Below are 13,043 nucleotides of genomic sequence, written 5' to 3'. Positions count from 1 at the left end.
AAAAAAAAAAAAAAAAAGAATTATTCTCTAACTGCTAATTTCCCTTTCCCATGAAAAGACAGCCATGTGATAGAAAGCTCTTTATCAGTCAAGGTAGCATATTTATGAAGCTAAATGTCCTTCACTGGGTAACTTGCCATTGCTAAACGTGGATATTCCAAAATTTTTGAGCCAGCGCATTCTCCATAGGAAGTTTATACATGGTGATTGATTTCCAGGTTATCCCAGAGAACCCAATTACACTTTAGCCTTAACTGTTGAAATACTATCTCTTAGGGCTAAAGTCTATTATATGTAAGATATCCCTTATCCAAAATGCTTGAAACAAAAGTGTTTCAGATTTGGGGTTTTTTGAGTTTGGGAATATTTGTGTACACACACACACACACACACACACACACACACACAGCAGTTGAGCATCCCTAATCCAAATATCTGAAATTTGAAATCATCCAACAAACATTTTCTTTGAGCATCCTATCAGCCCTCAAAAAGTTTTGGATTTTGGAGCATATGAAGTTTTTGGATTAGGGATGTTTAGCCTAATAGGCTGCAGGTCATTTGGCTCACTAGGCCACTGCTTGGTGATCCTTGACCCATAGTAAGTGTTTAGGGCCGGGCTCGGTGGCTAGGCCTGTAATCCCAGCACTTTGGGAGGCTGAGGCGAGTGGATTACCTGAGCCCGCGGGTTCGAGACCAGCCTGGGCAACTTGGCGAGACCTCGTCTCTACAATACAATAAAAAATAGCTGGGCGTGGTAGCGCATGTCTATAGTTCCCGCTACTTGGAAGGCTGAGGCGCAAGGATCGCTGGAGCCCAGGAGGTCGACGCTGGGGTGACCGTGAGCATGCATGCCACTGCACCCCAGCCTGGTGAAGGAGTGAAACTCCAACTCAAAAAAAAAAAAAAAAGAAGAAAAGTTCACATTCCTATATGTGAAATCTTTGGGACTAGACGTATTTTAGAATTCAGCTTTTCAGAGTTTGAAAAGGTTATCAGTATATCCTATATGTAACACCCCTAGTGGCACCTAGCGTAGCACCTTATAATGAAATACTTTAATTTTATGTAGCACAATGTATGAGTCCTCAAAATAAGTAAGATAAATACAGACTTCAAATAGTCTTACACCAGTTCAAGTTAAGTTATACCCCCAAATGAATTTACTGTAAGTCAGAGACAAAATTTTAAAACTCTTTATATCCAGAGATTTGTGTATTTCAGAATTACGGTTAAGGAAGTGTGGATTCAGTTCTTTCTATAGGGAAATATATTCTGGGTTTTAAGTAACTTAAGAATAAACATTTTAGAATACCTGTCATTTATAAGTTAGGGACTTCCCCTATAATTAAAATATGTGTTTTGTTTTATAAATTACTATCATGTATATTCCTTAGTAATGAAGAACTTCACAGTATAATCAGTGACATGTAAGAGAAACTGAATTTTTTAATAATGTACCTTATTGCACAGTGTAATATTTCCCCATTTCTCTGTTTAGTTCTTGGATGAAATTTCATCTACTGAAACTAAAGAGTCCAGTGGTACAAGTGAGCCTGTGCACCTGAAAGAAGGGTAATTTAATGAAATAAGACATGAAAGTCAAATTTCAGTATACACATTAAGTAAGTACAGAGAGCGTGGGTCTGAGAGTGAGGAGACTGGGGTTTGTGTTCTGTGTTAGAACTGTCTAAGTCATCACTCAGGTAAGTCACCACAACTGTCCTATAAACTTCATGTCAGAGAGGCATAATTCCCTGTCCATACAGTCCCAGGCTTGTTTTGCAAGTATATTGAGGTTATGGGTATTAAACTACTTTGAAAAAGTAATAGCACTATTCAATCTTAAAGTAATTTGATTATTATTGGAAGTTGAGGGAGATGTTCCATGAAAGGGCCATATATATAAAGTAGCCCCTCAAAAAATAAAAATAAAGCAAGCCTCCATGGATGTTTGTAGCATGCATCCTGACACGATTTCCATACCCAAGATGCTTTCCAGAATAGGTGAGATAAAAACAGTATGGTGTGCTGGGGGACTTTGCCCATTACCAAGGAGAGGGGTTTGCTTCACTTAGGCTGTGCCCCACCCCCATGACCACTTGTATACCTGCCTACTTACTAAGGTATCTCTCTGGATTTCCATGAATTAGGGTGCATTCTACACCTGTGTCCACTAAAGCTAAGTTTCTCTGCTTATTTTTTGGACTCCAGTAAAGAATGAGATGTGGTCACCCCCTATTCCTCCTATGCGAAGGCAACCTTCACCCCACACCTCATCTCCAGACTGTGAAGAAGTCAATACCTGGAACTCAGAGATGTGGAGTTCCTTCTATTTCTTTTCCCTTTTCTGATGGGATAGTAAGAAGGGATCTAAACTGTTTATTAGGAATCAGGTCTTTCCAAAGGCCCACTGATACTGCATTGGGTTGCCAGTTCGTTTTCTCTTTGTCTACCCTGGCTAAAATCATATCCTGCCATACTTGTTTTCCAGTAATACTGACTTGGCTTCTTGGACCTCCCTTTTTCAGTCCAGCAGACTTAGCTTCTTCCTTTTTCTCTTTTCCTTTAGTAACCAGTGAGACATTCTCTCTTTCCTTTTCAGTTTCTCTAAGATCAGCTTTCCCCATGTGATAATACATCTTGTCCCATGAGGGAGCAAAAGAGGATTGTGAGAGGGCAATGTGTACTTTGTTCCCATGGCCACACCATTCGTGTGGCTAAGTTTGCTCTCAACAGTTGTGCAGAAGTGTTTGCTGAGTTCAGTAATTCAGCCAGGGGCTGCATGTGTTGGGCTTTTGCTTTCCACTGCATGAGCAGTTTTGTTCTCAAAAGGGAAGGATAGTTGTCCTCCACTGAGATTACCTCCATGTTGACATCTGACTCACTGGTTGGTTCCCAAGAATTCTAGGTATTTGCATTCCGGCCTGGCCTGGCAAAGACAGCCGGTGCAGTTTCCTCCTTCCGAGCCACACAAAGTGGCAAGGCTTCCTTCCAGCTGCGCCTCCTGAGTTTCAAGCTTACCTGCCAGTCCTGAGGTCCCTAACACAGACGTGGAAGTCTCGGATCCCTTTCTAACTAGAATTCTTCATCTGACTTTCCTGCACTCAGCTCAGCACTGTGTGTGTCACAGCAGTGGGCAATTCACTGCTGTTGCTGCTTCATGACCTTTCCTACCACATTGAGCTTGTTAACTAACAAGCATTTTAGACCCTCTGGCATGTTGGGGGTGTTCCCATACTCATGCATCCAGCAGATAGGCAACACTACCCCACCGAGGTGAGGAGAGCCAGCCTGGGATTTCCTCTGCGAATGCTTCCTTCCCCTCACCCTTACCTTCATTTCCTGACTCCTCCTGGCTAACTCGCCAGTTGTTCAGTAAAAAGGCAGTATATGTAAAGAAACCCCCAAATGCAGAAGGAGCCAAGAAAGAACAAAACAGACAACATGTTTTTGTTTTTGTTTTTCGGTATAGGGTGATTTATTAGGGGAACTTATAGACAGAAGCGTGGTCTTGGGCAGCTGGTCTTGGGAAGACAGGTAGATCTTCACATCACAACCTCCCAGACCCAGGGCTTATATCTCAGAGAACAAGTATACATGCTCTGGAAGGAACGTGTAGGTGGCTATGGGCATCACAGCCTATGATGTATACAACGACATTAAAGGCTGTTATGAAGAAAAGGCAAAGTGTACAGTGAATAGGTGTTTCTATATCACACCTAGAAATACATCAACTAGACATCTTGGAGACATTCCTGGACTCAGTGATTAGTCAGCAGTCACATTGCAGATTAGCGTTTAAAATAAAGGCCGGGCACAGTGACTCAAGCCTGTAATCCCAGCACTTTGGGAGGACAAGGCAAGAAGACTGCCTGAGCTCAGGGTTTTGAGACCAGCCTGGACAAATTGGCAAGACTTCATCTCTACAATAAATTAAAAAATAAGCCTGGTGTGGTAGTGCATGCCTGTAGTTCCAGCTACTTGGAAGGCTGAGGCAGAAGGATCACCTGAGCCCAGCAGGTCGAGGCTGTGGTGACCATGAGCGTGCCACTGCACTCCAGCTTGGGCAATGGAGTGAGACTCCAATTCAAAAAAATAATAAAGTCATTCTCATCCCCACAGTGGGAATCACTCATATGGCCCTTTTTTGTTCTGCATAACACAATTTAAAATATTAAATTAATTAAAGACATAAAGACATTTTCATGTATTTAACATAATCTTATACAACTATTCATATTTAAAATTAACAGGCAATTGTTTGTTTTGAAATAACTTTTAAACTTTGTAGCTAACTGTTTACATCTGTTATTTTGGCAGCGAGATGTATAAAAGAGCTCAGGGAAGAACTCGGATTGGAAAAAAGAATTTCAAGAAACGATGGTTCTGCTTAACAAGCAGAGAGCTCACCTATCACAAGCAGCCAGGTAGTTGTGTTTATGCTTTATTTTGAGATTTTTCCTGGTTTGAGGCGAAGATCTCTTTTTTGCTGCTTAATACGACTCTAGTGAATCCTTTTACTTAGTATTGCTATAGTTTCTCACAGTGAAACATATACATTAAGAATAAAATGAATAACTGACAAGTAACACCATGTAAGGTAAAGTACATTTTTCTCACATTAAATTTCTTGTGTTAAACAAAATTTATTATATTGCGAAAAATGGTGTTCCTTTACTGTGCTCTGTTTTCTAAAAATGCCTGCTGTTATAATTGATATATAAGGAACAACAGTTAAACCTCTTAGAACTTGGAAGTTTCTTTAACTCTCATAGCCAAATTAGTAAGATTCAGTACCTGATAGATGAGAATGTTCCATAGTTTGCAGCCAAAAATTTTCATAGTATAACATAGATTGTGGCTCCTGTTATACAGTTGTCAGATTCATTCTAGGCTGTTGGCCATGCTAACCCCGAGATGGAAGATTTAATAATTTGCTGTCTGAGAAGACTCTGTTGCTTTCACAAATGGTCTGTTTGTGTAAAGACAGTCATCTTCCTACAGTATGATTTGAGAATTCCAAAGAGGCTTGTCCTTCAGTAGACTGACACTATGTTTAAAATGCTTTCCTTTAATGTTTATTCCTTTGGGGTAAAATATTATCCACAGAAGGCCATTAACTTTTGATATTTTAGCAAGAAGAATTTAGTATCTAGATCACAGATCGCATGTAATAGAATCATAGATCACATATAGTAGAGTCCCTTTCATCCAAAGTGATCAAGATCCAGAGATTCACTTAACCAAAAAGATCAGTTAAAGCACAAATTATTTAAAAATAAGGAAAAAGTACATACGGATCTTAAATATGTGCATTTGTTTACCAATCTTTGGCTAGAGAACCAAGCAAAATCTTTTTTAATATGGAGCTATAGATCAGATTTTCTCTTTAACTTTCTTGTGAAATATACCCATAATCCATCAGTTTTCAGGTTGATTTCTCCAAAGTGAATCTAAAACTTAGATACTTGTAAAGTAAACCAAGTACAAAATCCACTTAAATTTTCAAGATAAGTCACCTTAGTCTTTTATAGATGTCTTACCCCCACATAAATCAACTTTATGTGTATGGGTATGGGTTTCCTTTTTAGATGCTTTTCAAAAGTGTTTGCCTGATTTTCAAATAATAAATCTTTTGATTGAGGGCACTTATTTTGTCACCTTATATAATATTTAAATAAATTATAATTGCAACATGGAAAACATAAATAGATTTGGAAACAAATCCAGTGGACTTGGTTAGCAAATGGCCTAACCAATGGAAGCCAAAGGGTGCAGGCTGATAGAGAGTAACCTAGCAATCACAAGCATTCAGCATCCCATGAGCATCATTCAGTATGTTTTACAGAGGAAATGGAGTCTCGGTTAATCCATCAGATCTGTTGAGAGAGCTTCTGCAGTAAATTCTGGAGTGACAACACAAACATCAGACATAGGATGCTTTTAAGAGAATGTAGGAATGTAGACACAGTTAAGTTAGGGTACCTCAGTGGAGATTCTTGAATAGTAGAATAATAAGAAAAATTTTTTTGTTTCATAGTTCTTCCTCAGGAATGTCTTACCCAAAGTGACGACGTGGGTCCCAATATATTAATAAGATATAAGAAATCAAATGCAGCCAGGCTTGGTGGCTCAGCCTGAAATCCCAGCACTTTGGGAGGCCGAGGCGAGTGGACTGCCTGAGCCCATAGGTTTGAGACCAGTCTGGGCAACTTGGTGAGACCTAGTCTCGACAATAAATCAAAAATTAGCTGGGCGTGGTAATGCGCATCTGTAGTTCTGGCTGCTCAGAAGGCAGAGGCAGAAGATCGACACTGGGGTGGCCATGACTGTGCATGCCACTGCACTCCTGCCTGGGTGAAGGAGTGAGACTCCAACTCAAAAAAAAAAAGAAATCAAATGCATGTATTTTTAGGCACCCAGATAATTTATTATAGCATATACAGATTCAAATAACTAAAGGTCAATAGGCTACATACCCACCTTTCCAGGCAGCATTTAAAAAAATTTTTATTTGTGTGTTTGTTTGAGTCAGAATCTTACTCTGTTGCTCAGACTGGAGTACAGTGGTATGAGAACAGCTCTCCGTAGCCTCAACCTTCTGGGCTCAGGCGATCCTTCTGACTCAGCCTTCTGAGTAACTGGGACTACAGGCGCGCCTGGCTAATTGTTTTGATTTTTTTTGTTGTTTGTAGAGAGGAGGTCTCACTATGTTGCCTAGGTCTCAAACTCCTGGTCTTAAGCAGTCCTCCCACCTTGACCTCCCAAAGTGCTAGGATTACAGGTGTGAGCTACCACGCCTGGCCCCAGGCAGCAATCTGTAAACTGAGCATATTTTGAATGTTTTAGGAATTATAGCTTATATTGAATAAATGTTCTCACCTATGCATAGCATGGATGCTAAATGTTGTTTACACTAATAGTATGTTTAAATAAAATTTAAGGTAAGTTAGTTATTCTCCATAAATAAATGAGTTATTTGTTTTCTCACTTAAAGCATTTTCTAATCGAAACCAATAGTCTAAAGTCTTCTTTGGTTTATAATCTCCTTTAAGAATTGTTTAGCTATGAACACCTTCCTCTAGGAAACTACACATACAAACATAAGCACAACATTTTGCATATAATTTCAGGGAGCTCATAGACCCAAAGTCCATCTATGGTTCTCAGCTTAGAACCTCTGTTCTAACCAGTGATCTTAAGAGGACAAAATTCTACAGAATGATTAAGGCTACTGTAGGTATAAAATAGACATATTAGAAGCTACACTGTTTTGTGGCCTTAATAAATTTAAAATGTTGGAATGACATTGGAGGAATGAGGCATAAGATTTCAAGATTATTTACCAAAGCCTGCAATTTTAAGCATCCATGCTTTTTTGTTTAACTATTTTGATGGATTTTTCCAAAATGTATTACATGCTTCCCTGCCTTCTAAAAAAGAGTTCATTGACCGTAAGTTAAAAATTTCTCGATGACTTGGAGCTATCATTGATAATATTAATTATTATATGGTACTCTTATTTAGTGATGTTTTCAGGGCTGCTTAAGGATGTGTGCAGCTGTTTCCTCCAGCCTTTAGTCCCCAGCTAAATGCCCTGGACTGCCATGCTTTTTGTGTTCTTGGGTTTGCTTTATACAGTTTTTCTCTTTCCTTTATGGTAAGCCTGTTGCCTTAATTTTTGTGATGTCAGTGAACCATAATATAACATCTTACTCCCATCTCTATCACCCACCTTCATTGTTTTTGTTGCTATACTGTGAGTGAGGATGCAGGTACTATGTTTGTTTAAATTATGCATAATGATTCTACTAAGAGGAGAGTATTAAAAAAAGAAAAACTATGCATGCATAAGAGTAAAAGGCTTTGAATGAAGAGATGAGGACTTTCTCCTATGAATAAAATACCTGGGCTTTGCATTCTGTGCTTAGGTGTTTAGCAAATGTTTTGCGTACCTCCTGTTTCCTTGCTGTTCTCTAGATAACAAAGGCTGCTAATTAAGTAGTCTCTTGCTGCACTTACTATGTGACTTTGGTGTCTGAAAGGATACCTCCTAACTGTTCTATAACATAGTTCTAAATCATTGAGTCTTTCATCTTCTGGCTAGACAGTAGTTTTCTGAATCAAGTATTTCTGCCACTTAGTGTCAAATAATGTGACCCTTTTTGCAGTTTCCTGGAAAAGGAATTAATAGAATTTTCTCACTTTCAAGGACTTTTCTTCAATAAGTTGTTGAATTTTTGATGCACACTTAGCATTGAATGCACTAATTGCTAACAATCAGTGTAACTAAAGCAACTGATCAATGCATTTAAATTAACATGTAGCAAGTGAATATTATCATTCATGAGAACCTTGATTACTTCAACAGTTTTTTGTGGACCTATGTGCTTATGATTATGATCTTATATTGCTGTACTGTAACATAGCCTTCTTCAGGTAAAAGTTCTCTTAGTTCTATGCTGGTATCAAATGAGTTATTGATATTTCAGCCTCTTCTTGTATCATGCAGCTTCATCTTCTGCATTCTCCATATATGACTTGACCAAACTATTCTTGCAGTTCATTTAACTTGTGCTCTTTTACTTTGGCTTTTGCATATGCTTTACCTAGAAGTTCCTTTCTTTTCTTCTTTACCTTTGTAGTATTTGGTCCTTTAAGCCTCAGATCAATGTCAGCTCTTTATAGAAGTCATTTTAAGCCTCTGGCTGCTTCAGTTTAGCTGTTCTCTTACTGTGTTTCTTTAACCACCTTAGCAATAACGTCTGGCACGCTGTGTGCTCTACTTTTGTTCCTCTCTTCCACTAGTCTTGAAGATCCTTAGTGGTAAGGGCCATAGTATTGCTAAGAGCTTAAAGGCATTTAGTAAATATTCTTCACCATGTCTTTCATATATGCTATCATCTGAATTACCTTAAGAACCATTGCTCTAAATTTCTACCAAGCATTCTAGTAATAGATTCTTCACGAATTCATCCTTAAAATTCTATTCTGTAAAATTTGATTAGTTATGGTCTACTTTGGGGAGACCTGTTATATACAGATACAACTTTCATGCTATTTCAAATGTCCTATCTCATGTAGCTTATGGGCAATATAAAAGAAATCCCCTTTATCTTTAACATAAATGCTCAGTGCATATATTTTCACACGCAGGGCTCTGCAGCGTTTTTTTCTTTGACAACTAAAGATCAAAATTCATCATAGATTAAGTCATGCATTCATTCACCAGACATTTTATTGAGTTTCTACTATGTGCTAGACACTGTCCTAAGCTCTGGAGATAACAGTAGTAAACAAACATACCAAAATCCCTACCCTTGTGGCTCTTATAGTTTAGTACTGATAGATCATAAACAACAACAGAAAAAGACTATGTATGTTGAGTGATTATAAATGAGATGTACAAAAAAGAAGCAGAGAAGGGAAATAGAAAACGATGAGTTCAGTAAGGGGAGTTCAAATATTATAAGATCTAGGCAGAGAAGGGTTCACTAAAAAAGTGACATTTGAGCAAAGGCCTAAAGATGGTGAGGGAGCAAGACTTGTGGATATTTGGGATAAGACTGTCACGGAAGTAGCTAACAGCATTCAGAGCAAAGGCCCTTCATGAAGTAAAAGCCTGCCTGGAGTGTTCAAAGGACAAGAGAAAGTTCTTGTTGCGGGAAAAAAATGCGGAAAGAGGTGAATCATAGGGACTAAGGTCAAAACGATCAAAGAGTAGAAGCGAGATACTGTGGACCCTTCTAAGGCTTTTACTTTGAGCAGGAGCTTTTCGAAAAGTAAGGAAGAGGCATGACATTCAACTTATGTTTTAGTGGGATCACTCCTGCCATGTGGAGTGTGTGTGGAGAATAGAATGAAGGGGGCAGGGTCCATTCAAGAGGCTAGTACGATAATCCAGAGGAGAGACAGTAATGTGAATTTAGTTTACCAAGATCTTTAGATAAAGGATTAATATATAAAAATCAACTTTTTATAAACTAGGAGCAAACTGTTAGAAAACAAAATTCAAAAAATTAATATACCCTTTACAATAGCAGACCCCAAAAAACAAGCCCTGAGATACTTAGGAATAAATGTAACAAAAGAAATAAAGCACCTCTACACTGAAACTACAAAACATTGCTGAAATAAAGTAAAGAAGACATAACTAAAAGGAAGTAGACATCATGTTTGTGGATGGAAGAGCCAGTATTTGTATGGATGGAAAAACAAAGGACTTAGCTTAGCCAAATCAATGTTGAAAAGATAGAACAAAGTTGAGGGCCAATTTTAATGTTAAGACTTACTATAAGGCTGCAGTAATCAAGATTGTGGCTTTAGCATAAGAGGTAGACAAGAGTCCAGAAACAGATGTATATAGCCAACTCAGTTTTGACAAAGGTGTCAAGGCAACCATTAGGGTAAGAAGGCTTTTCAACAAGTGGTGCTGGAACAACTGGATAAATATGGAGGGGAAGTTAACTTCACCCACCTCACACCACACACAACTGTAATTCAAGACAATGGGTTCAAGTCCTTCAATAGCCTTTCAAGTCCTCATGTTTTACTGCCCAGTATTTAGGTGTTTGTCGTTTTTCATCTGTCCTGCTCAGTACTTGGTGGATAACTTTTAGTCTGAGGAGTTCTACCTTTATCTTAGGGACATTTTCATCCGTAATCTTCTCCTGAATACTCTTTCTATTCTGTTTCTTGAATTCTTATTAGTCAGATATTAAAACTTATAAATCCATCCATCAAGGCTCTTAATGCTTCTGTTTCTTTGTCCTTTTGTACTGTATTTTTGAAGACTTCTCAGTAAAATCTTTCATTTTACTAACTCTTGTTGCAGTTCATGCCAGTTAATGCTAATGATAACATGACAGTATACGTGCCTGGAAACAGTGTGCTTTCTCTACATTTGCTGTGTTACAGTTTGTCCAGAAATGATTAAATACAGCAATTAGGATATGCTTGTGCTTTGTGTATTTAACAAATCTAAAGATAGACACTCCCTGCAAAATTTAAAAATTCTCTGGTTGGAATCTCTGTGGTTCCCCCTGTTGATTGGCACCCAAAGACATATGTCCCCCCGACCCCCAGTTATTATCCTGCTTTCCTCAGACGTTATCTTCTGGTTTCATGTGTGTCTCCTTCAGAGTGCTCATTTTCCTCAGCTGTTTGGTGATTTGCCCCTCTTTGTTTTTTACAGTTCGTTTGCCTACTTAACTGTTGAGTAGCTTAACTGCCAGCGTTCTGAGGGAGGGACAGGACAAGTTGCCGAGCCATGGGTGCTGGTGCTTGTCTTCTAGGGTGGGTGCTCCCTTCCCTCCTGAGGATCAGCAGCTACCTGTGACATTGCACTGCTCTGCAGCCCAGTGTGCATCCTTGCTGCTTTAGCCTGTGAGCATATGCCTCTGTTAACGCTGCTTAGCACAAACCAGCGGCAGAGAGGGCCTGATTGGCCAAGTGTGCCAGATGCAGCTCACAGTTTGATCACCCTGATGTATGTCCGCGTCTCCCCAGCCTTCGGCTGTATGTGTCCACTGGCTCTAGCTTGACGCTCTCCCCTGACCACTCCTACTTGTGCAGATGTCTTATCCTACATCTGGTTTGGACTGTGGCTTCCTTCAGTTATTCCCTTCCTGCCCCACCCCCATAGATGTGATCTTGTCTGCTTCCAGGAGACAATATTCTTTTCTCATTTTTTCATGCATTTTTAATTTATATTTATCAAATGTAAATGTCACTTCCTCAGAAAGATTTTTTTTCTAATCACCCAATTTAAAGTAACTTTCCAATTACTTCTATCACATCACTTCGGTTTATTTTCATTTTAGCGGTCATCACTATTTAATAGTTATGTCTTTAGTTAGTGTTTCCAGACTTAAATGCATACTCCTTTAGGGGTCTTATATGTTCTGTTTGCTGTTAAAAGTGGTTAGAACAGTGCCTGATATATAGTAGACATTTCATATATGATAGTTGAAATTAGTGACTTTAACTTTTTAAAAAATTATATATCACATCTGCTTGAATTATATAAATTTTAGATTTTATACCAGAAACAAAGCTTAGCAAGTAATTGTACGTTAACATCTCTGTTAAAGACAAAAAAAAACCCACACAAACTTTATTATACCAAATAGTTTTCTTTGCCAAAAAAAGCTATACATTAATCAATTGAATAATATAATATGCGAAGTTCTCAACCTCTGGCCTTTGATTTCATGTGTCATTTAAAGCAAAGCTTAGAAGGAAAATAAAAGCAAAGTTCGATTTTCTAAGAACAACATGACAGAATGACCAGAAGTCAGTTAGTTACATTTGCTTGTGGTTTCCACAACTGTGTATATGAAATATAGTTTGTTCTCAGGTAAATTGTCAACTGAAATGTGTCATATTCTTATGCCATATCACTTTGACACTCCTTTAGCAAACTCAACTTTCCTTAACTAGATTTCCAGACTCTTAGATAAGGATTCACTCTACCAAGTAAGTTTTTTACTTTTGTTCCCTGTATCTCTTAGAGTAAATTCTGCAGCTTTAGTCAGCTGCCCAACCAATATGTGATAGTAATAAATAATTTTTCAGTTCAGAATCATTGTTTTGAGGGTTTTCTTAATTAAATATTAGGTTAGAAAAATAGAAGAGTCTACTTAAGTAGTCATATTCGCTGCGTAAGTAATAATTCCATGAAAGAAAATTGTCTTGGCAAATTTTGAATAGGCCTCTGTTGCTAAGTCTGTGATTTTTTTCAGTCCCCATGTAATTAATGTTAGAGATAGTCTTACCTTCTCTATAGAGATCAAATTTAGTCCTACATTTTTCCTTGAAAATGTTTTAATTTTATATTGCAAAAAAATAAGTCACTTTATAGAAAATAATTCAAGTTCATCTGTTTCATAAAACAAAAAATATTTCTATACATACCATCTGGCAATCTACTATAGGTTACTTACACTCCTAACATCAAGAGGATGAGCTTAAACCTTACAGAATTATTCTCTCATCTTTATAATGGATATTATTTTAATTTTGTTCTTCTTTTATTATTT

At 38.0% G+C, this 13,043-nt stretch overlaps 1 protein-coding gene across 1 annotated transcript in view; it reads left to right on the top strand.

Annotated features, from left to right (window-relative positions):
- LOC103250837 (ras GTPase-activating protein 2) overlaps positions 1 to 13,043 on the top strand; it is a gene marked incomplete at its 5' end in the record, with an annotated part of 40,577 nt that overhangs the window by 23,189 nt on the left and 4,345 nt on the right. The window contains 2 exons of the mRNA XM_021708232.1: positions 1,502 to 1,575; positions 4,324 to 4,430. Of these exons, the coding sequence (XP_021563907.1) occupies positions 1,502 to 1,575; positions 4,324 to 4,430 (181 nt within the window). The remainder of the gene's footprint in view (positions 1 to 1,501; positions 1,576 to 4,323; positions 4,431 to 13,043) is intronic.

Source organism: Carlito syrichta, unplaced genomic scaffold (genome assembly GCF_000164805.1).
Source record: "Carlito syrichta isolate Samal-C Ts95f unplaced genomic scaffold, Tarsius_syrichta-2.0.1 Scaffold135593, whole genome shotgun sequence".
In the NCBI taxonomy this organism is placed as follows: domain Eukaryota; kingdom Metazoa; phylum Chordata; class Mammalia; order Primates; family Tarsiidae; genus Carlito; species Carlito syrichta.
The sequence above is the reverse complement of the archived record's forward strand: the minus strand, read 5'-3'. Positions and strand labels throughout refer to the sequence as shown.